This window comes from Thermobia domestica, chromosome 11 (genome assembly GCF_964235325.1).
Source record: "Thermobia domestica chromosome 11, izTheDome1.hap1.1, whole genome shotgun sequence".
In the NCBI taxonomy this organism is placed as follows: domain Eukaryota; kingdom Metazoa; phylum Arthropoda; class Insecta; order Zygentoma; family Lepismatidae; genus Thermobia; species Thermobia domestica.
Window position 1 is genome coordinate 247,987,977 of NC_137464.1, and position 24,945 is coordinate 248,012,921.

Below are 24,945 nucleotides of genomic sequence, written 5' to 3' on the forward strand. Positions count from 1 at the left end.
ATCAGTTTGTTGAAATGAAAATAAAATCTTTCAGATTAACATCCCATCATTATGCCTTGTAAGCTTAAGGGAGATGGATGATTAAAGTAAGTGAATGATATTGCAAGAATTAGTGGAATGAGAATGTGAGAGGAAACGGGAATATCCCGAGAAAATGAACTTGTCTACCATAGACTTACTTGGAAGGGGATCAAACTAGGGATGGAATGGTGCAGAAATTGGTTAAAGCCCTTAAAGATAGCCGCACGAATGTTCATTGTGAGGAATGAAGTGGGTGACCTTCTGTCAATTCAATGCAGAAAGTTGACGAATACGTTAAAGAGAACAGACGTTTTACAATTTCGTCGTTATCTGATATGCGACCACCACATGTTCCTGCATTTGAAGAAGCATCTGGGTGGTCAGCACCACGACGACGATGATGAGGTCAAAACGGCCATTTTGCAGTGGTTGTCAAATCAGGCGGCAGACTTCTTTAAGGATGGTATTGAAACGCTTGTTGTATGATACGATAAGTGTTTTAATATTGGTGGAAACTATGTAGAAAAGTAGATTAATGCCAGGTTTTCATGTAATAATAAAATTGTTACGGAAACCATACTTTTTTTAAAAATTTCAAAACAGTACCTACTTAAAAAAACATGCCTCATATATTTATTTGTTTTATTTTAATTGTAGATAAATGAATTGAAGCAGACAAGACAACTTGCTTCAGAAATCACAAGAAAAGGAGCAGCATTGTATGATTTATTAGGGAAGGAAGTCGAGCTAAGAGTGAGTATTTTTTTTTAAGAATCAAGTATATATTCGCACATAAAAGATGTCAAAATAATACTGTATTGGCTTCACTTAATATAAGATTTACCAAGTATCATCCAACGAAGGAGCTAAGGTTATTATTGTTTCTCCCAGAAGAGTACATAATCTAGGTTTTCGTGTTACTTGTGTAATTTGAAAGTTCCTTTTATGGAAAGTCTTTTTATCATGTGTTTATAAGAAAATTTCTATTATATATTTGGTCTAGGAATTAATTCGTGCGGGTGGACAAGAGATGGCGCAACGAACGGAGCGTCCCACAGTTCCGTGTATCCACACATGTGTTGCAAACCCCTGTCATCGCGTATCGTTCGTAGTATAGGGCAGTGGATTAAAGCGTCAACAACACCAATTTGTAGATAAGTGAACATGGCGCAATTTGTGCCTGATAAAGTGTTTTTGCGGGGTGTCCTGCTGCATTACTTTAACATGCAGAAAAGTGCGACTGAAAGTCATCGTATTTTGGTGGAAGTGTATGGTGACCATGCTCTAGCTGAGCGAACGTGTCAGAAGTGGTTTGCACGGTTTAGAAGTGGTGATTTCGGCTTGGCAGACCAAGAGCGAGCTGGACAGCCAAAAAAATTTCAAGACGAAGAATTGACAGCATTGCTCGAGCAGGATTCGTGTCAAACGCAGGAACAACTTGCAGCAGCATTAGGCGTTGATCAAACAACAGTCTCCAAACGCTTGAAAGCCATGGGAATGATTCAAAAGATGTCACATTGGGTTCCACATGAATTGAAAGACAGAGACGTTGAAAGACGAAAAAACATTTGCGAATTGCTGCTTCAACGACAGAGCAGAAAGGGGTTTCTGCATCGAATTATTACGGGTGATGAGAAGTGGATCCATTACGAGAACCCTAAACGAAAAAAGGCCTGGGTGAAACCAGGTGAACCAGGTCCATCACAACCAAAACGAGATATTCACTGTGCAAAGGTTATGCTGTGCATATGGTGGGATATGAAAGGTGTGGTGTACTATGAGCTGCTGCAACCGGGTGAAACTATGAATGGAGAACGTTATCGACGACAATTAATGCGTTTGAAGCAAGCTCTGGCCAGAACACGACCAGAATGGGAGAACAGACATGATAAACTTATTGTTCAACATGATAACGCTCGCCCACATGTCGCAAAACCGGTCAAAACCTATTTAGAAAATGTCGGATGGGAAGTTTTACCCCACCCGCCGTATTCACCAGACGTTGCTTCTTCGGACTACTACTTGTTCGATTGCATGAACAACGATTTGATTGGACAGCGGTTTACTTCTTCAGAAGATATCGAAACATGGGTCTATGACTGGATCGCTTCTATGACTGGATCGCTTCCAAGGATGAGGACTTCTTTCGCCACGGAATCCGTACATTGCCTGACAGATGGGCGAAAGTGGTGGCTAGCGATGGACAATATTTTTCTTAAGGTATTTATGTATTTTGTGTTTGTACTACAGCTTCAATGTGTGCGTACCAACCGCACGAATTAATTCCTAGACCAAATATACTATTCTCATAAATTATAAATTTCTGTTATAACTTGACAGGACAAGTATCCTATTGGTAACCAGGTGGAAAGATTCCAACATTGTAACATGGCTTACAATACATAGTGTGTTAACTCGCATACCTGATGCTTGTTTCTGGTATTGTTTACACATACTTTGCTTTAAAATAGTTTTCCTCGAAAATTTTCATTGACGAAACAAAAAAGCTTATAGAACCTAGAGGATGCATGTTGAATATCTTAAGAAAGCATTTCTTTGCATCCAGAAAATAACAACATAATATTACAACAAAAGTTTCGAGGCTTCACTGGCCCCTTTTCCAATATGTCCCAAATAACATAACAGTATACTGTTTCAGGGCATCTTTCTTAATGCATCTTGTGTTGCTGTATCTCGCAGAAAAACATGGTTATAAGCTCTGTTCATCCGCAAAAATCCATGCTTTAGTATAAGACCTTTGTAAAGAGTAAAATATTAGTTAACTCCACACTTTGTAAAAAATACTTGGTTAAACACTGAATCACATGGAAAGTAGTTACAAGCCAGAAATGTATTTCACACATGGAAGTAGGTATTCTTTTCAGTAATTGCTAATCAACTCCCACAAGTAAATGTTAAAGTTATTAATTTATCAATGATTTTTATGTGGATAATTGAGTGTGAACAGTCACTGACATATACTTGTTACTTGTTGTGTCAAAGGATCTTCGAAACATGAGAGTGAATCGCCAGCTGGAAATGACGGAAGCTGAAAGTGCTTTGCGTTTTGCAATGGAAGATGTGAGATCTGAGATTAAGAAAACGAGTCAACTGATAGAAAATGTCGCTGCTAGTGAGGCCAGTTTGGACTCGAAAATTGAAAAGAAGAAAATTGAACTGGAAAGAAATCAGAAACGTCTGCAAACATTGAGAAAAGTAAGGTTAGTGAGTTTAAAAGTGCCTTTTGTATCTTGGTTATGTTCGATGTGTAAGTATTATCATTTTATTAATGTACGTACTTCTGATTCTAAGACTTACCAAAGCTATTCTAATATTGAATTGTTAACTTATGAAAGTATGAATATAGACAGGGCTTGAAAGATCTTACTTGCAAGTACTTGCCAGCCAAAAAATCTACTAGCCAGACCATTTTGTAGTCACATGTTTAAATAAACAAGACTCACTTTGCGATATAGTAAATATATGAATACTTTTTTTTTTATTTGCATGTCTTTTACAAATAATAATAAAAAAATAAAGGAGTGACATCTGCTATTTATTCTTGAATCCCTGTTTTCTATTGAGCGGACTTTACTCGCCAAATGGAAAAAAGTACTCTCCACTGCCGAGCAAGCCAGTGGATTTTTCAAGCCCTGAATATAGAAGAACTTCTCGAAGGAACAGATTTCCCGTGTTGCCTCTGTTCTGGAGTTCTGTACAACCCATTTCTCGTCCTGTCGCCGTCTAATTCGCGTGTTTTCTAATTCGCAGAGTCTCTGGTTGATATCCACCTCCACTTTTATCTCTCTCGATTTGTCTTCAATGTTTGGTGATCCATTTTATCACCTCCCGTAGCTTACTGAGTTCCCATACTTAAAGGAAGAGGGTTTGTACTGCATACGTGTCCCACACGATATCTAGAGTGGACCATTTATCGTAAACGCCCTTGTAAGTTTTAAACTAATAGATTTTAAAAAACCTGAAATTTTGTAGGCCGGGGGGGGGGGGGGGCATTCTTTGAGACATGTTCTGTCATAGCTGATTGACGGTTTCTCCAACTCATCATTTTTTTTTTTCTAAGACGCTACGTCAAATTATTATAAATTTCAAATTTACGTATTTAACGACATACTTATTCAGTGTCCAAATTTGAGAAGCCAAAAACGCAAATGAGTGAGCCGTAGAGTCCACATCTAAAGAACATTAGTATCGAATTCCACGGTTATAATATGAGGTATTTTGAATGAAAAGAAACAAAGTTACAAGGGACTGAAAACTTGACTTTTCTAAAAGGTTTTCTTCTGAAAAAGTGCTTAAGATAATTACTACATTCAATCACGAGAATGCTCTTCAATAAGCGGAAAGATCATATGCGTTTACAGCAATTCGATCTCTTGCAAACCTTTTCGGAGATATGCCATACATTGTTAAAGTTTGGAACACTGCGTAAAATAATATATTTGCGAGAATTTGTTCTAATTATAACTACCAAAAACTGTTGCTGTAATGGCAAAGAAACAAAGGGAAACAGCAGTCATTTTTAAAAATTTCCCACAAATACGTCATGTTAAGCACTATAGCAGTCTATCCATCTTTTCCATATCTGTGAAGCATTTTGAAGTATCAAATTGTCGTTAATGGCATTTACGTGTATTGAAATGATTAGATGTGATACTTATCTAAGCTTTTTTTTTTTTTTTTTTTTTTTTTTTAATAAAGCCTCTCGAGAAAAATTAAACTTTCAATTTTTTATAACTTCATTCTTATTTATGCAAAATGTCTACCTTTATGGTAGTATTCGAGGCTAAAGTATTTCGGATGTTTATTTCTCCTTTCTCATTGTCTCTCTTGCGTTTTTATTGTTGCAGAGGCCCCCACAATTTGGATGTTTGTGATTCTATAGTGTCCTTAGTTTGCGCAATGAACAATAAATATGTTTTGGTTAAATATATAGATTTGAAATTTGTAATAATCTGACGTAGTGTCCTTTAAGAAAATACAACTTTAAGATAGGTTGACAAAAGTGTCAATCTGTGTTATTGTAGAGTATGTCAAAGAATGTCATCCTGCCGATATTTGCATGATGAAAAAATTTATGGTTTTATATATATTTGTTTCAAGATAAACGATCCACTTGTATGTTGAATTTTCCGATATTATATTATAGTTTGACTTTTTTTTCTTTAATATATATATATTGCCTTTAGCAGATTTTTTGGCGATTTCGTGCGAATTACCGTACATTGCCTCCACGGTTTCTCAGGTTCTGTATTATTATTCTATATGTACTTAAATGTCTTATCATGTATTATTCATTCAGTTATGCATATATTCAACGCACGATTCTTGTAACATCACATGTGGAATCTGAACCTTCAGCTTTATTGTCAGGGTACAAATGTCGCATTTGATTTGACAGAATGCACATGCTGCAAAATACATGATCTAACTGCTCATTGGAACAAATGCTTCAACATAAACTTATTCTATTGAAAAAAATATATATTCAGTATTGATTAGCGAAATTAAGTAATGATTTTATAGCTTTTTTAAAAAAATTATTACAAATAGATATCACATTTTCGGCAGTTTTCATACATATAAATGACTTAAGCTAGAAATACAAATCACCGAATCAATGATTTGTATTTCTACTGTAGTTTAAGTTATTTAAGATTGCAAAGCTAGTATGAACCAGTTATGTATAAATGGTATCCATATTATTTCGTAATTACAAATGAATTATATAAAGTATGTATTTAACCCTCCTATGGCCTTGGGGTTAATATGATGCCAAGGGACTCCTATTTCTTAAATAATTTCTTTGTAAGATGTTTTCGGTTACTGATTGTTTTAGTATTCCTCGGCCTAGTCTAGTTCTTTTTATATAATCGAAATATTAAAAGTTAATTATTTTAAATAACGTTGTTAAATAAAAAGATAACACATCAGATCTTGGGGTCATATTGACCCCAATGTCTAATATTATATTTTTCGCATGATTATTATTATTATTATTATTATTATTATTATTATTATTATTATTATTATATTAAGCCTTTTCAAGACACTAGATTAACTATTATTTAATGTATCTTTCATGCCCTTAAGAGAAATTAAATAATTGGGGTCAAATAGATCCCGAGGACGGGCGTGTGTGTAGATCTGAAGGACCATAGGAGGGTTAATTTTGTTTTGAGTGGAGGAGATAAATATATATAAGAGGAAGAGTGTTTTTATATGTCTTCGGTGCACAATTGTTGTGGATAGCAGCATTTTAATTTAAAATTTTGTGTAGATCACACACATACACAATATGAAATTCCTGTCATCATCTATTTTTTCTAAAAATTCGAGTCTGTTTAGTTTTCTGAAAGGTCAATAGTAGGAATGAAAATTATTTTTTACTACATAAATTGTTTCCAAGATTCTTAAGAAATATAACAACTTCTCAAACATGAGAAACGTTGTCAGTGTGTTGATACTTCTAATAATGGGCATAGCTTTAACGAGTTGTTTCTAATTCTTCAGGCCAGCGTTCTCAGAAGAGTTTGAACGACTGGAAGAAGAGCTTAGACAATTGTACAAAGACTACGTGGTTCGTTTCCGGTGCCTGGCGTATTTGGAACAGCTACAAGATGATGCAGAAAACGCTGAAAGAAAGAGGATGGAAGACAGACAGGTAAAATTATATTTGTTCCTCTTTTGCAGCTTTCAGATATAAGTGATTTCCAATACCCATTGCGCGTGTTTATTTATTTGGTTAATCTGTACTAACTACTTTAATCAACTTTATTACGTAAAAAACCTAAAACTTTATCGTCGCCATAGTTGCTAGATCTCCGGGTAATGCCCGGGTTCGAAATACATTCTACAAACCATGAACTAAACTTACGGCCTTAAATATTGAATTTCCTATAACTGTTATCTTTGTCATTTATCTATCTATATAAACAAAAATGAAAGTGGCTGTGTTTGTGACTTAACAACTCTTGAACCACCTGACCGATCTCGATTAAATTTTCAACATAGATGAGGTTCGGGCCTGGAATGATTTTCATCATTTCACTTTGACGGTGCAACGTATGGGAAGGCAGGAGATATTTAACCTCTTCGGTCCTGGCTTCTGGAAAGCGCAACAAGAATTTTTCATTGCTTTTTTTTTTTTTTTTCCTCTATGAGGTGTTGAACATAGCAAGAATATGAATTTTTGGGTTTGGTGACGTCATAGAGGGTAGCTAATGGTCCTCATACAAGGACCTTCGTTCTTAAGTAGTATTAAGACCTGTTTATGTGATACTATATGTTTGATTTATTACGTGTCCATGTAACACGATAAATACATGCTGTTAAATGTAATGAAGACTTAGCCCATGCGAATACAAGTTGGTTTTGTTTATTTAAAAAAAAAAAAAAAAAAAAAACCGTTATTGCAGTAAGATCGGGCGGTTCTGAAACTATGGTTATCTGTTACTTGGGACTCAGAACATATAGTGTTGATTTAAAGTGGAAGAAGAATTATCTTTAGTACAGGAAATCTCTTTTGCATTTTGACATAAAACCGATTTAGCCACTGTTTGTATTTTCAGAAGGTTCTGTATTTCACGATCATCGAGCGGCTTCACAACTGAAATAAGAAACAAGAGAATTTATTCATATAACTAGGAATAAATACAATTGATTGGTATTGCAATAATGACCACCAGTAGCGGATTTACGGGGCAGAGGGTGTTCAGGCTAAAGTCCCCAAATTTTCGGTATTTTTTAAATAAATAAATAAAAACTAAATGTAGTCTTGCTTTTGATGATAAACCTCAAGCGCTACGTTTCAAGAATTACGGAATTTCTGAAAGAAAAGAAGTATTTCCAAGCTAAGAACCTTCTCAAAATACTTTCTAAATCTACCACTGTTAGAAATTACACACAACCAACGAAGAGAACAATTAACATAAAAGTTCCTCGATTAGTCTAATGCAACACATTTTAGCGACGCCATTATAAAAAAATCTAAATTGAAATATAGCACAATGTTAACCCTATGATCAATTTGTGGGTACCTTTCCCTCCTGTTCCAACTTTATGTTCACACAAGTATTAGATATGAATCAGGCAAAATGGATTGAAACACATATAGGCGTACATAGCATCAAAATAATAATAATTTAGTACTTGGCGTGGTTATTTTTCAAAATTAGGAAAATACCTCTGGTCCCCCTGTCCCCCTAATCCTCGAACTTTGAATACTTAACTTGACTTCGGCAGTAATGTAAAAATTCAATAATGCGGGCAGCAGAAACAGAAGTTTGGAAAATGTAAATAATTAAATGTTACGCGTACAATAAAAAATTACCTATTAACATTTGAAGTTCGGGGGCCAGTACCCCCTATGCCCAGCCATATCACCACCCAAAATGGAAAAAAATCTGTACATATATGACATGATAAAATATTTACGCCATATGTGCTTTTAATTTGTTTTTCAATAACTTAATACTTTTTATTAGCATTTTTATTTTATATCACGAAATGGGCAATATTTTTCCTAAGAATTTCAGATGTGTAGCCAAAATAGTACTACGCAGATCAAAAAACATAAAGTTGCTACTACTTCTAGAAGTATTAAGCACATCTCTAAAATAGGATTGCCTTCAAAGTATTGAAAATATAGTAGAAAAAAATGCCGTCTTGACTTTTTGCCCTCGAAGCCATCTTGACTCAGCATTCATAGAAACAAATGAAAATACGTGGAAAAACAATCAACAAATATGCCATCATGTGACAATTTTTTCAACTAGAGAATCCAGGAATACGGTTTTCGCGCACAGATACCTAAGAATTACCAATATGTAGGAGCATAACGCTTCAGAACCCAGGTCCTCATACGTGGACCTGGGGAACGAAGAGCTTAAATATGATCGAAAATAACCGATATTAGTGTCGAGTTCATAGTTTTCGGGGTCGCTGAGATAAACAGTAACACTTCCTATGCTATTTAAATTCAAATTCAGCCCCGCAACTTGGGGGAGGAGTAGATATATAAAAATGATTCAAGATGATCGATATCAGAGGATGCTTCAGTAATAGTAAAAAGTGACTGACTAACGGAACAGAAAACTATTTTTCCTTATTTTAACCCAGCGAGGCGGGTAATTGATGCTAGCGCCTTATATGTTGTAGTGACCTTGTGTAGCGTAGTCGCTAACACCCTCGCCTTTGGTGCGAGCGGTCCCGGGTTCGATTTTCGGTATACGCAGGAATTTATTTCGGGAGGGATCTAAAGCGTTTCAGGGGGTCCAAATACAATTTGAGGTTAAATTATATGAAAATTTCTAAAATTGCCCCTAAAAGTAAACTACATTTGCAAAATAGTCGGGATTTCGGGGGAGGTCCGGACCCCCAGGACCCACCCCCTGCGTACGCCCCTGAGTACAATCGATTGGAAAGATGTAAAAGTCTTTTCAGGCCAGCCATTTTTAATGAGGTTTTTCCTGGGTTTTCCATATTCAGACCAGCCCAAATGTCGGGATGATATCTAACATAAAAGGTTCCAGTCCGCTTCCTACATTTCGCATTTCCTACTTCCCCAGGTAGTGTGATCTCCGAGGGACGTCATTCCACATACGTAGCGGGCTGAAATTAGCCATAAATCCCGATAAGCCCAGAAATATAAGTCCTAATATATGTTATACTTAATTGTTGTTAGTTACTTATTGTAACAAAAGGGTAGTTGAAATTCTTGTTTCATTGTTGCGCCTATATTATTCGCACGGCAACGGCAGTGTTTTCATTTAACGATTTAACAGCCGCAAAACTAACAGCTTAAAAGTAGTTTCACTTAAAATGAACTGTACAGTTGGTTTCCTGTTTTCAAATCTGTAGCTAATATCAACACTTGAAAAGAACAATAACACTACTATCTATCGTAAATTATGAACTGTGTTTTCGAGAAAGCAAATGTATCAAACCTGTTTAAAATAATGCAGTATATTCTCGCTATACCAGTCAGTAATGCCAATGTCGAACGAATGTTTTTAATGACATCTTTATGGTCAGGTGATAGAAACAGAACTTGTGATGGGCGAAATTTATGGTCAGATGAACTTGAAAATGTCCTGTTAAGATTTCCACAAATGTTTCTCAAAAATATGATTCTTTTTGACGCAGCGAGGAATTGCAAAAATATAAATAATAAAGTAGTCGTCTATAATCACGTTGGGTGCAGTACAGGGACGGATCCAGGACCGACTTCTGGGAGGAGGGGTTGTCATACTGCTACTTTTAAGGGCTCCAAACTTTGGGATGGGTTATATATATAAAATAAGAAAGTTTCCTCTTCTGGGGGGAGGGTGATTGCCCCAATCCCCCTCTTGGATCCGCCCATGGTGCAGTACATGTTCGTTTAGTAATAATAATAATGTTTGTAGTTAGTAAGAGTAGTTATAAGTATCAGAAGGAACAGTAGTAATAACACACAGAAATCTTTAGTTTATTTAATCGCACAAATTTCACTGTTCTCCGGTCTTGTCTCCAATTTAACCTGGCAACCCAAGTTGTCACAGAGACAATAGTCCTGTCTTCTTCCATGCCAACTCAGAAAGAATTGTTGTTCTTACTACAACGACCCGCTTCATATTATCTTCTCACCTTCTACTTCATCCGAAACTCTTTTCTCACAAGCTTCGTAACCAGAATAATTGCTGGTAAATGCTATAGGATTATTTGAGAACAAGATCCTGAATGAATATTCGGACCCAAGAGGAACGGGAATGAGGAATGGTAGAAACCTCATAACGAGAAACTGCTTAATTTATAACGTTTGCCAAACATTGTTAGAATCATCAAGTCTAAGAGGCTTATGTGGGCAGGTTATGCATCCAGAATGGAAGAAAGTAGGAACGCTTTCAATGTTTTAACTGGAGTCCAATCAAGAAAATGACCATTAGGAAGACCTAGACGCAAATGGGAGGACAATATTAAGTTAGATCTAGCAGAAATAGGAATACAAAGTAGAAACTAGATCCAGTTAGCTAAGGATGGAAGTCAATGGAAAGCTTTTCTGAACGTGGCATTGATCCTCCGGGTTCCATAGGCCATAGAGTTAGCTTTTTACATACTATAGCATGCATAACTCAATAAGAAGGTTCTTACCGTGTTTCACGAATTTTCTTGATCCACTTAATTCAGCGTGCTCTGTAATTTTCTTCAGTAACATCTTAAAATTGGTAAGTTGAATAGTTACGAACGAATAGTTGATTTCCTCCTTTCCTGTGGAACTATTCTAGATAAAGTACCAAAACCTTAATCCTCGTAACGTGTATAAACTGTTTTTCTTTGATAGAAACTTGTATGTAGTACTGTTATTAGTGATTAACATTGGTCTTTATACTTAATCTTTCCTGTGAGTAAAATACAACCTTTCTCAGAAAAGTTCCAGTACTTTTTTTTTTCTGAGTTTGCAAGACTAAAAAGGAACAAATGTTGTTTTTATGTTACTGGTATGTGTTCTTACTTCACTTGACCTTGGCCATGTTTCCGCGCGAACTCACTAGGTGGCAGGGCTTTGGTTTGTAACACACTGTTTGGGTTTTTGTCGCATTAATTGATGCTGATTGTGAGCAAAGAATGAATATTAAGTTCTGGGCTAAGCTCAGGAAAACCCTTAGTGAAACGTGGGACATGATTTAGCTAGTATATGCAGGCAAGGAAGGCACTTTCAAGAAGTCGTGTTTTCGAGTGGCGCAAAAGGTTTCGTGAAGGCAGAGATTCAGTGCAAGACGATCCCAGAGCTGGTCGCCCACAGCACATACCGGTGCAAACGTGGAGCGTGTAAGGCAGTTATTGCAAGAAGACCTGCGTACGATAACAGAAGAACTGAATTTTAATTGTGATGTATGTCATAAGATTTTACGCGAAGATTTAGGGAAACGGAAACTTAATGCAAAAATCGTCCCTCACTAACAGACGAACAGAAAGAAGACAGACGAAGAATTTGTGCTGAACTATTGGATAGAGCCAGACGTGATCCCACATTTGTGTCAAAGATTATTGCAGAGGATGAAAGTTGGTGTTACTAGTATGACCCTCACACGAAGCGTCAAAGTGCTGAATGGCGGAGTCATCAATCACTAGCCTCGAGAGAAGTCAAACGACAACCTTCGAGAACAAAGACAATGTTGATCCAGTTCTTTAATAGTAAAGGATTGGTTCACCATAAGAATGTTCCTCCAGGTCAAACAGTAAACCAAACTCTTTACATTGAAGTCTTGAAACGTTTGCGACAAGCAATTCGACGTCGCCGCCCTGATTTCTGGCATTCTCGGGACTGGTTCTTACTGCATGACAATGCAATACCCCATACTACTTTATCTGTTAACGAATACCTGGCCAGCCATTTTGTTATTGCCATCCCACATCCGCCATATTCGCCCAACCTCTCACCTTGTGATTTTTTGTTGTGTCCGCTAGTGAAAAGGCGACTGAAAGGGAAGCTTCATCAAGATATCGCAGACATCCAACAGGCTGTGACAAATGACCTTAAAAGCATCGTAGTTGAAAATTCCCCTGCTTGCTTTCAAGACTTCCAGAAACGTTGGAAACTGTGTATAGATAGCCAAGGGGACAACTTTGATAGGAGCTAGGATCATTACTTTGTAAGTGCAATTTTCTATTTTTTACAACTTTTGTCCTGGAACTTTTCTGAACTAGGTTGTAGTAGCGAAATTGAAGAAAATAGATGATTACTTTTCGCACTCCAAATAAACAGGCTTCTCAGAAAACATTTGATTCACCAATTAAATCTTACTCTGACTTTGTAAACATTGCCAAATTTTTGCGCAATTGCCAAATTTTTGCGCAGATGTGGGAATGAATTCCTAGATATATGTAAATTCAGTTATATATTGGTTGTATGAATAAATATTCAGTAATATGTAAAGAGATTATATATAAAATACAGTTTAAAAATATATACTGGCCGACAGAGCGGTGAGCGGGTCGTGGCCACAAGTGAAACTAACATTAAAACATCCCTTGCTAGCAGGGTTACCAACTACAGAATATGTTTCAATAATCTGCGTACCAAGTAAAATACCATCCACGCATTTTTGTTTGATCGAATGTCGTGCGAAATGTACGAGAATTTTGAAATATTATTCAGTACATTATTAATTAAATAATGTTTGCAATATTATTTAATACTGTGTTTAGAGGGAATTTGATAAATTTAGTCGGATAACTTGTAAGTGATGAACAATTGGACTTTTCGACAGTGACATTAGTAGTTCGCGGAACAATAGTTCTTAATACTAATAGAAGAATCTAGGATTTGAACCCGAGATTTCAGCGAGTTTGAAACCAGAATGCTAAATACTCACTTTTATTTTTTGTACCAAGTATACATACCGAGTTCACAAAACACAACTCGATACCAATTACAGACTAATGAGAATGAGATATCTACGCAGAGTTCATTAAGATTACACGATCCGTTCTGTTTAATCACTCGTGTAGTTTCACACACTGTCACTAGTATGACAATTGTGCGAACCGATTGATCATACTGGAATTTCGAGTGTTTTCACGAAAAGTATGACAAGGAGTTGTCACATGTTTCTTGTTCACCGAAATCCGCGGGGTGCATGCATTAACCTCACCATCTGAACAATTCTTTTAACCTCTGCTTCATGTCTTATCTACCCAAAATATTTCCTTTGTTTCCGTTAAAGAACCAGAAAGAAAAACAAAATCAGTCGGTAGTCAAATCATAGTAAAATCTGAGAAGTTTACAGAAATGATACACTGCAGTATAACATTACACTTGCGTTGGACAGGATCATTTTTCGAGCGCTGTTTAATATAAAGAAATTAATTCGAATTTATATGGGAACATACAGCTAACAGCGTAGTAAATTCTTATGATGACCTTCGCGAAAAAATGTTCGCGGATCGCTGGGCAAGTAATAATAATAATAATAATAATAATAATAATAATAATAATAATAATAATAATAATAATAATAATAATAATAATAATAATAATTTTCGAAATCAATTAATCTCAACGATGTTATTAGTGCTAAGCAAATGAAAGATTTTTTTGCTTTCACTATTGCAATGTTAAACTAAGCTCACTATGTTAGTGGCCTAATATAACAAGAACTAATATAACAAGTTTGTTTCGAGCCACCATTATGCAATGTTTTGTGCAAACACATCTGAATTCATAATTGTTTGTATTTACATTGAATCGATGGGTCTTCACAAAATCAGTGTCAAATTATGTTAAGGTTCTTTGGCTTTATGAGGCCTCTAAAAGTGTGAGGCCCCCTGGGTCATCATCGACTGCTTGCGACGCCACTGACACAACAAATGCATCATAACTATTAAATAATAATAAGAATAATAAATCTGATTATTTTCAAATGGTCGTGCCGTGTTGTTTAATATTAGAAGAGAGCGCAAGTTTTTATTATTTCTGTTGTTCGTATGCCGATCGTCACACCTTACGGAGTAACGCCATCGGTCGCGTGTGTAGATTTTTCCTAAAACACCATTTTATCTTTAATGCAAACACAAGAAATCCATTCACGTATAGCTACCCCATCCCTGCCGATTGCACTCAAACAACAATGTAAGAGTAAGGGAGGTATTTTAAAAATAACTCCAGTGAAAAAAAGAGAAGAAAAAAGTTATAGCTAAAAATGTATTATTGTTAGATTTTTTCCTAACGGGGGAACCGATCGCCTGTTAAGAAAGATAAGATACCGACCACGTACAACATGTGCTATCTGCTATCGATACTGCCTCTCCCTCTCGATTACTTTATGGTTTTGTCTAGCACGTTTACAGGGTGTCTGTCACGGAAGTCCCGAAAAAGTCACGATATTTAGGTTTTGGGTCACGATTTTTATAAATATATATATATATATCTGTACAAATATAAGTGCAGACTGGAAAATTTTGTTCTATAAAACGTCAAAATTTACCACCAAAAATGTCCATGGTCAGCTTTAGACGCTACCAAATCGCAAGCAAAGCACGCTTCTAACGCGTGCATGAAAATTCAGCCTAATTCGCACCCAAATTCGTTCTTGAGAATGTTACGAAATTTTAAGGTTTGGTAAAGAAAAAGTCATGCAATTTCATTTTGGAATTTAAGTAGACTCCCTGGTTTAGTTCCCTAATGCTTTAAGCCGATGGCAACTCTGTAAAATCACCGTCTGCTACCATATAAACAAACGATAGTAGTAACCCCAGGAAAAGAAACCTTGATCGCACTGTAGTTCTGAAATGTAAATATTTTGTAAAATAAAATGTGCGAGACATTTTGCTGCAGCGATAAAAAGTTTTGTACGGAGTGGTGTATATTTTCCGTGATCGTTGACTTCGTTTCTATTTGTTAGCTTGCTACAATGCTTCTTATTTGCCAAAGAGAGAGAGAGAGAAAGAGTCGACTACTTTCCTCCTTTTCCGCTACTTCTTTTTCTCTTTGTTTTATTATTAAATCATCTTCTTACTCTTTCTCTCTCTCTCCTCCTCCTCCTCCTCCTTCTCGTTTTCCTTCTGAAAAAAATAGTTTTTGGCTTCCTTCTTGTAATAATTCAACCTAGGGAGAGAGAGAGAGAGAGAGAGGGAGAGAGAGAGAGAGGCCACTTTCTTCCTTTCCCAGTCCTTTGTTTAAAAATCTTTTTTCTTTTTTTATTCTCTCTCTCTCTCTCTCTCTCTCTCTCTCTCTCTTTCAAGTTTCTTTTCTTTATAAAAGAGAGAGAGATGAGGAGGCATGCACTTTTTTTGAGAGAGAGTAAAAATAACATCTCTCCTTTTTTTGTCTTGAAGGAAAAAAGGAATGAGGAAGGAAGAAAGTGAGGAAGAGGTAAAAGGAATGAAGAAAGAAGAAAGTGAGGGAGAGGTTCTGGAAAGGAATGAAAAAAAAAGACCAATTGTATTGAATCGAATATCATTCTCATCCCCCAAAAGATGTCTCTCTTTTTCTTAATTTCTTTTTCTTCCTTTCTTTTTTTTAATTAATTCAATTGGGACACGGGAATAACGATCTAAGTCTATTTTTAAACTTTGTGAGGGAAAAAAAGCGATTTAAAGGTGTAAGGACCATTTTCATTGTTCTCGACAATTTATTATGTTATGTTTTTTCTATTCTTAAGTAATACACATTTTTATTTAATTCTACAGTCATTTAGATCACAATTTACAAATAATAATAATAAAAAAATATATAGGTCCAGAAGAAGAATACAGAATTTCTCTTGAATAAACAATACATGCATAGAGATAATACTTCGCCGTGTCTCTTGTTTGTGGGGGGTGTCTTTACTGAAACTTACTTACTGTCTTCGTCCACCTCATTTTCGCGTATTCAAAATGAACTGAAGTACTGTTGTGCTTCTGGCCCTCAGAAGTGCTTCAAGAATTGCAAGTCTTCAAATTTTGTACGGGAAATTCCAATCGGCTGTCCCTGCTTTATCGGAGGCAATAGATCTGCTTTCAGTTTTCGAAGTTAAGAGGTTTCTATGATTTTATGTTCCATATGGACTAAAGTATGACTTTCGAAGGTGAACCAGTGTATCCATTTTCTTCACAAGGAATTGTCAGATTGTCTTTTGTACGAAAGGGCATTTTTTCTTGTATCCCTTGCCAAGAAATGTTGTCCATTGCCGGAAAAATTCCGGCTTACAGTCTATCATAATGAAAGGTTCTGTTTTTTTTTTTTTTTCTTTTCTTTCTTCGTTCTTGTTCAATGACTTCATGTCAGTCATTAGGTGTTTCATGTTTGGATCGGTATTAATTATGCCCATGTTTTTGTCACATTCTGAGTATGAATGGCCCCTTACTGGAAATATAATCTGAATGTTCTGAAACTATTCCGTTGTTGCACCAGAAGAAGAAAAAAATGGAATATTGTGTAGTTCTTAGTCTGCCCTGGGCAAGAATCGCAGAATATGTGCAACCCACTAACAGTGTTTGATACAACTTGCGTGCTGTAACGCCATAACATGAAACATACTTCATCCGAACTTCATCAGTAAACTTCATGTAATCACCCTAGTGATATGACTCATGGCTCGAATCCGTTTTGATGCATCCGAAACTCGCCCATATGCTTTTCTTTTCTTCCCAGTAGGCCCAGCTTTCGGTGCAGACTGTTCATCCGAACTAGAGTTGTCCATTGCAAAGCACAGCACTCGACGTTATACGCTAGCGGCTACGTTGTGTTAGGAGTCAACTGACAAAACAAAGGTGTACCAATGTTATGCGCTGATATTGTGTTATGCGCACAAACACGAAAACACAAACGAAACGTACAGACACACGAACGCAACTCGTCTTTGCATTGAATCAGTGGGACTATGGAACTGAGGACTTCGATCGTTTTTCCGATGGAGCTGTGGACTTTGATCGTTTTTCCAAAGCTAAATTCCAGGGACATTGGTCACGTTTTCGAAATGCACAGTTTACTATATGTAAGAACACTATTCCTTGTATAAAATGGTAATAACAACTCATATTCGCAAAAAGTGAACTTGATCGTTATTCTCGTGTACCCTTCAATTATATTTTCTCTCTCTCTCTTTTTGAGCAAGTTAGCATCAGTATTTAAATGTATGAACCTCTTCTACATATTATTATTGATAGTTTAATAAGTAATACCTTATGTTTCAGATGGCAACGAAGCGATTGCTCCAAGAACAAATGAAGCAGGAAGATGGCAGCTTTAAGTCTCTGGAAAGTTCTGGCGATTTGTTTGCAGCTGTTGATGAGAACGAGTCAGAGGAGGAGGGAATAACTCTGGGTAGAGAGAAAACTAGTAAAGTCAAGATTAAGCCCAATACAGAAGGTAAGTAGCTGTAGTAGTGAACCTTTTGAGGACCATGCAGAAAAATTCAGGGTAGCCCATAATTATGTTTATGATGTTTGACTGACTGTGTTTATAATTCAGGACAGAAAATTTCGATATGGCAACACTGTGTAGCCTGAGAGTGCGGATAACGGTCACTGCACTTAGTACCGTTAGTGTATACACACGAGATGGCGGAACGTTGTCTCTAGAACACAGTGTGCGTTGTGGATCTGTAGAGTGATCAGCTCGATCTCCCGATTTGCCACCACCTGACTTTTCCTTATGGGGTGTTTCAAGGGACAAAGTGTCTCAACATCACATACGCAATTTGGACAAACTGCAGGAAGCTATTACAGAAGAGTTCTACAGGATACCAGTAAGGGTCTATCAAACTGCCTGTGACAACGCTACTCTTCGTTTCGAGGCATGTTATCGATTTGGAAGATGCATTAGTGGACCTTCCTATGGAGAACAAAGATTGTACGGAAAGATGTGAGAGTAATGTGTTTATGTTCAAGTTATGTTGCTAGTTTCTTTGCCGCAGTCATTGAAACATCATATATAATTATGGACCACCCTGTATTCTTCTGGAAGAATAATTTCTGACATGTATCTAATTAATATGATTCTTTGAGATTAGTATAATGTAGAATATATTGTTTATAATTTTTCGCTATTTTTTTTGTACGAGTGAACCATCTTAAAACCTTTGGTATTCGTAGAGACTAATGATATTTAGAGGGTGGTTATGTGTTGAATACAGTATTGAATTGAAATGCATATAAATTAATATTTTGGGTGTGTGTATCAACTTATTTAATACAGCATTTACTCCAGGAGTTACCAGACCCCATTTAATGGGTTAGGGCATAGACTTTTTTAAAGATGATCTATCTTCCAGTTTTATCACGGATTCATTGGCAGATTGTTTCGAAGAGGGTTTGTTGCTGAAAGTTCAGCTGAGACTGTTTTGTACAGTGTGACAAAATTTTCGTCTGTTTGTCATTGTTATTCATAAGAATGTTGCTCAGTAACAAACTAAATCTGTTCTTTGACATGGCAGAGGAATATGTGTCTCTTGATACCCAGTAATCTTTATAACTAGGCAATCTCTTTATCTCTGTTACAATGATAACATAATTTCTACTTGGGCAGAAAGTGAAATTATGTTTGCACTTTCCGAAAAAAGGAAGAAGTAAATACTAGTTATAGTTGCAATTCAGATTTAAGTAAATTTGAAACGCGTAGTACTTCTTGTGAACAAGAAGGTGTTCTCAATTTTATGATGAATTGTCACAGTGTAATAAGTATTGTGAAAGTGTTTGACCTAAGTAACCGTTGCTGTAATTTATTACATGTAGAAGAAGGAACTATCTATACTAACACGAAGGACTTGTTCAAGCGTAACAGTTGTTTGTCGCATGTTCTAAAAAAGCTTATAGTCAGTACCTACTTTAATAGTGATGAAAACCGTACAATCAAAAGTCAAGATCTTCAGGTATCTGATCCAACAGTTTTAAGGGTGAAAAGAAAATCTGAAAAAGTTTTCCAAGATTCAAGTTCTATGGAAAGTCCGCAAGAAGGTAGAAACAATTATATGTGATCGACAATTACGTCCAAGGACGAATGACAGAAGACCTAAGTTCCTAAAGAAACATAACAAACAAACAAGAAATCAGTCCGTTCAAACTTCGTGTCTTAAGTTTGTACCAATGTATAATAAAACAGAAGCCTGCAGTTTGAAACTGCTATAATGTCATCATTCAGTGACTGGTAGTGAAAATGCCAAACTAGAGCTTAAACAGCCAAAGAACGAAAGGATATAGGATTATTCCTTCAATGCAGCATTGGCTAGTGAGAGAAGCTACATTTGCGTGCATAAATGATGTAACAAATAGTCGAAGTCAATATACGAGTAACTTTAAGAGTGTGATTGAAGAGAAGAGGAATCTACAAACCATAAACGGCTTTGCCATAAGAAATAAAAAGAAAAAGTTAACAAATGCTCTACAGTTACCAATCACATTGATGTGCTGTAGTCGTAGAATCTTGAATACGTACGTATTATTTTGTGTAATTCTTGATAATTTAGATGAGTTATCTACTTAACATTGTTATTCGAAGTAGGTTCAGATAATACGACGTTGCGATATTTATTTTGTGGAAAGTTACATTCATTATAATTATTTGAAAGCACTTAACCTAAAAGCACTTAAAGTGAGTTTAAGTATCGGTTAGGTTCGTGGTTCTAGCATTTTTGTGTGTAAATTTTGTCAATTCATACTGACCTTCAGAATGAAGCATACGAGAAGAATGGTGTTATGTTTCCTAAATACCATATTCAATGTCATTTTTCTTATTACATTTCCTATTAGCTTGTTTGAGTTTTCCTAATTCGTTATCATCTCCTGTTAGTAGTTTTAACCAATCTCTTAAACTTCCTCTGATTTACAAGTACGTATATCATAGATTAGGTTTCGAACATTGTGTGTAGTTTTATTTCCCGTGTCCCTATAAGAGATTAACTTATAACCTATCGCTATCTTGGCTTATGTGTAATCTCTTTGTTGCGATGAGCAAAGTTCCTATATATGTTTTAATTTTACAGTCCAGGATTTTTACACAAATTGTACCCTTAATACAATTTATGTAATTCCCATTGTTCGGGAACCATATACAACAATAATATCCATACTTGGGCAAAAAGTACTTTAATGTATGCACTTTAAAAAAAAAAAAAAAAAAAAGTTTTATTAACTCAGTTCATTACGAACCGGGTTATTAAAGCAAACACTAGGCAATTGTTCTCGTTTTATCTAATTTATGGCTAGAATTTGGTTTATTTCTTTTAAAAATTTATGTTAAAATTTTGTGGACTCCATACTCTGCACGATATATAAATTCGTCTGATATACCATGGGTTTCATTAGTTCTAATGACGGAAAACTAGAAATGCTGCGGCCTAATTAGTTACATCTCGTATTAGGTCCAAAGTCGCTAGAAAATAACCTAATCCCATTGAGTATAGGATACGCAACGTGGCGACAGACCTGGAAAACCGGGGGAAGTTACGGAATGCGAAATAAAACTGGGAAAAATCTGGGAATCCTGTTAAGACAGGGAATTTCGAAAGATGGGATTTTATAAACGTTTAAATTGAAAATTTCAAGATTATTTCAGATTGTTTGGGTACTTATTTTTTAATTGTCAACTTCAAACTTGGAAATTTAGGTATGTTTTCCATTAATGTTGTGTAATAAACTTATGTTCTGTAGTTGTGCGCATTATTCTTTACTTTCGCTTTTGCAGTGGAATATTATATTGGTGAATCATTCATACAATGCAGTTGGATCAACGATCGAATGAGAAAGTCATTTTCGGCACACGGATAATTCCACCTTTTTTTCCACTTTTGGTCCTACTAGTTTCGATTTTATTGGAGTTTTCTGTCTTGTATTAAGTGAATCACGGAAACGAAAGGATTTTAGAGTACGGTTTCTTGTATTTTAAGTTCTGTGTTTTCATTGTAATGCATTTTGATAGGCAGAGATTTATTTCAGAAGTGCTTATGAGTTTATGAAACCTGATGATAAAGTTGCACATTAACGTATGCTACCCGGGTCAATACTCATCGGGTAGCCGGACTAATTTAATCGGACTCTTAATATTTAAATATGTAAGACGTCTGTAGATACCAAAGTGTACTTTCTACTTTGTACTTATAATGCAATATTTATTAATTGTTACCGGTATACATTTATAGCTACATGTTTAATCATTTTCCGTCAATATTTATACATTTGTAATGTTATATTAATGATGAGTCTCATAAGTTAAATATTATTTCTTGTCATTTAAAAATATTCTGACATTAAAAATGATGCAGCATTTGCAAACAATATTTATGGTACCTGAATTCAAGAAAAAATTCATTTTCTCTCTCTTTAATCGTTCTTTGAGTCAAATTTTTGTATACTTTTTCATTGCTAATGCGAAGTGTTCAAAGTATTATAAAACAAGATTCTTGGAGACAAAACGTGTAAAAATATTTTGAAACCAGAATGCAGTTTTTGAGGAAGGGAGGACAAAAAGTGTTTTAGAACTTGGGGGCGTGCCATGAGGACACCCCTGCTAGCACCACTGTCTAGAAATACCTAACACAACTATATTTCTTTATTTAGCAATTCGTAGTGAAATGAAAGAAAAGAGAAAGGGTGGTTAGAATTTGCGATTCAGATTGTTGTCATAAAATAATATTAATTTGTTTCCAGTAGTGTGTGGAAGTTAAGAAGTTTCATGATGTGCGATCCTGTTTTAATGTTGACATCTTCATATTTCTACATGTTGTTTCACTCTGTGTCGTTAAGAGTCTGCCTTACTAAAAATAATACAAAATTTACCATTTTTCTTTTGCTTGATTATTCATCAGTGAAAGGAAATAATGAAATGCAAGTCACCACAATCATAGATAATGCTATTCTACAACAGAAAATATGAACCTGAAGAATGTTCAGTGTTGCCATCCATAGAAATTACAGTGTTGCCAGAAAAACAATTTCCCTAAAATCTAAGTTAAGACAGCGAGTAGAGGAATGAACTCAACTGCATTTGATTACGTATCATGTTGTTTTGGTTTCTTGTGAACTACTTTTTAATTAACATTATTATTTAGTTTTAATAACTGTATGTTAAAACTATTTTGTTTATTACAAACTAAATACAATTATTATTTAAAAAGTAGCTCACAGGAAACCAAAACAATATGATACGTAACCAAATGCAGTTGAGTTTGTTCCTCTACTCGCTGCCTAACTTAGATTTTAGGGAAATTGTTTTTCTGGCAACACTGTAATTTCTATGGATGGCAACACTGAACATTCTTCAGGTTCATATTTTCTGTTGTAAAATAACATTATCTATGATTGTGGTGGCTTGCATTTCATTATCTCCTTTCACTGATGAATAAACAAGGAAAAGAAAAATGGTAAATTTTGTATTATTTTTAGTAAGGCAGGCTCTTAAATTGAAACTTTATTTGAAATTCTGGCATCTTCCTAAGTTGTTGGATCTTCATGCAATATATTTCTCACATCTCCGATACATATGGCAGTATCTTTATTTGAGTTACAAGTTACGATTACTAACCTGATGACCATGTGTATTAGAGATGTGAGAAGTATATTGCACGAAGATTCGCTAACTAAGGAAGGAAGCAGGGTTTACTGAAGTTGTTTTGGCTGTCTGTTCGTTTTAGGTTAGCATTCTTTTTCTTGATAAAATCAATTGAAATTTGAACAAGTCTTATTGTTCAATATTGAGATATCATGTTGAACAAGTCTGTTGAGAGGACATGAAGTATACAAAATCCGATAAAGTTTGACCTTTAAAGTGAGTGAGGGGGGGCGGTGGCTCAGTGCTAGAGCGTTCACCTCCGGTGCTTGGGGTCCCTGGTTCGATCCCAGCTCGTGCCGTGTGGACTTTGTGGTGCACAAACACCGTGCTCGTGGGTTTTCTCGGGGTTCTCCCATTTCCTCCCACTTTCTTCATTCCACCATTTCATTCATTTCTCATAATCACCGTCTCCTTTAGCCTAACCAGCATAAGCGTGGGACGTAAAACTCAAGGATTTCATTTCATTTTAAAGTGAGTGATCTGGCGAAGCTGTACTTAATAGTTTCCTCTCGTTTAATACTGCTGTTGGCATTGACACAGTTGGTGACCATCTATCATGCGGTTCGAGGAGATTTTATCTTTTTCTCCTGTTCCTGTCCTTCGATAAAGTTCCACATGTTGGGACGAAATATTAGGATTTTAATATTAATATTTTTGTGTTTTGGTAAATTTATTAGGTAAGATTTTTATCAATAAGCGTGTCTTAGTGTACAATCTTAAGTGCACAGTGCTGCATAATATAAATATAAATATCTACTTATATTTCTTATATAAATAGATATAATATCTATTTATATCTATTTATAGTTTTTCAGTTAAATATACATATTTATTAACTTAAACTCAGGAATTCATGTAAATATGTATTAATACCCAAATTTTCAATGGAAACCTTCGTCAGTAGATTAGTATTAAGTATTTATTTTATTTACTTTTATATTATTATTTATTTTTTACTTCTACTTTTTTTAAGTACATATACACATACTGCTATTTTAATCATTTCTCATGGCTTCCATTGTATAATGATAAAAAAATATTTCTAGTACGGTAAGGCTTACCTGTAACATTCTGAAATTAATAAACTATAATAATAATAATAAATACCTGAATAATGTTCCTGTCATATATTTTCTTAGCACTTATCGCAAGTGCTTCCTGCGGGCATTTATCCACAGGGCTTAAACCTAAAATTCTCTTCTATGCAAGGGGTACACGGTAGCTCAGTGCTAGAGCATTTACCTCTGGTGCGTGGGGTCCTTGGTTCGATCCCCGACCAAGTAAATTTGTGGTGGACAACATCGTGTCCGTGGGTTTTGTCGGGGTACTCCCGTTTCCTCCCACAATTTGCCTTAATCATCGTCTCCCTTAGCCTAAAGGGCATAATCGTGGGACGTTAAACAGAAAGATTTCATTTTTTCTCTTCTGGGCAAGTCTTTTTTTTTTTTTTTTTTTTTTTTTTTTAACTACAGTGATGTGTGTATACATATAAAAAATGTTTCAATGTAGTACAATTTGATTAGTGCACTAACAACTAGATCAAACTTTTTTTTTTTCAGGAATATTATCCTGTAATTTTCTGCTTTGCATAAAATTATGTCTTCCAACTGGTGTATGTTGAAATCTCTGTATGTACAATATTGCCAAATTAAACATACACACAAGGGGGCGCGGTGGCTCAGTGGTAGAGCGTTCACCTCCGGTGCTTGGGGTCCCTGGTTTGATCCCAGCTTGCGCTGTGTGGAATTTGTGGTGGACAAACATCGTGCTCGTGAGTTTTCTCGGGGTTCTCCCGTTTCCTCCCACTTCTTTCATTCCACCATTTCATTCATTTCTCATTTTCACCGTCTCCTTTAGCCTAACCGGCATATTCGTGGGACGTAAAACTTAAAGATTTC

General features: G+C 35.6%; 1 protein-coding gene across 2 annotated transcripts in view; it reads left to right on the forward strand.

Moving 5' to 3' along the window:
• Window positions 1-24,945, forward strand: part of Cluap1 (clusterin associated protein 1) — a 52,800-nt gene that overhangs the window by 21,602 nt on the left and 6,253 nt on the right. For both annotated transcript variants that reach the window (XM_081731954.1, XM_081731953.1), the window contains exons 5-8: window positions 679-774; window positions 3,025-3,242; window positions 6,553-6,703; window positions 17,698-17,872. In XM_081731954.1, the coding sequence (XP_081588080.1) occupies window positions 679-774; window positions 3,025-3,242; window positions 6,553-6,703; window positions 17,698-17,872 (640 nt within the window). The remainder of the gene's footprint in view (window positions 1-678; window positions 775-3,024; window positions 3,243-6,552; window positions 6,704-17,697; window positions 17,873-24,945) is intronic.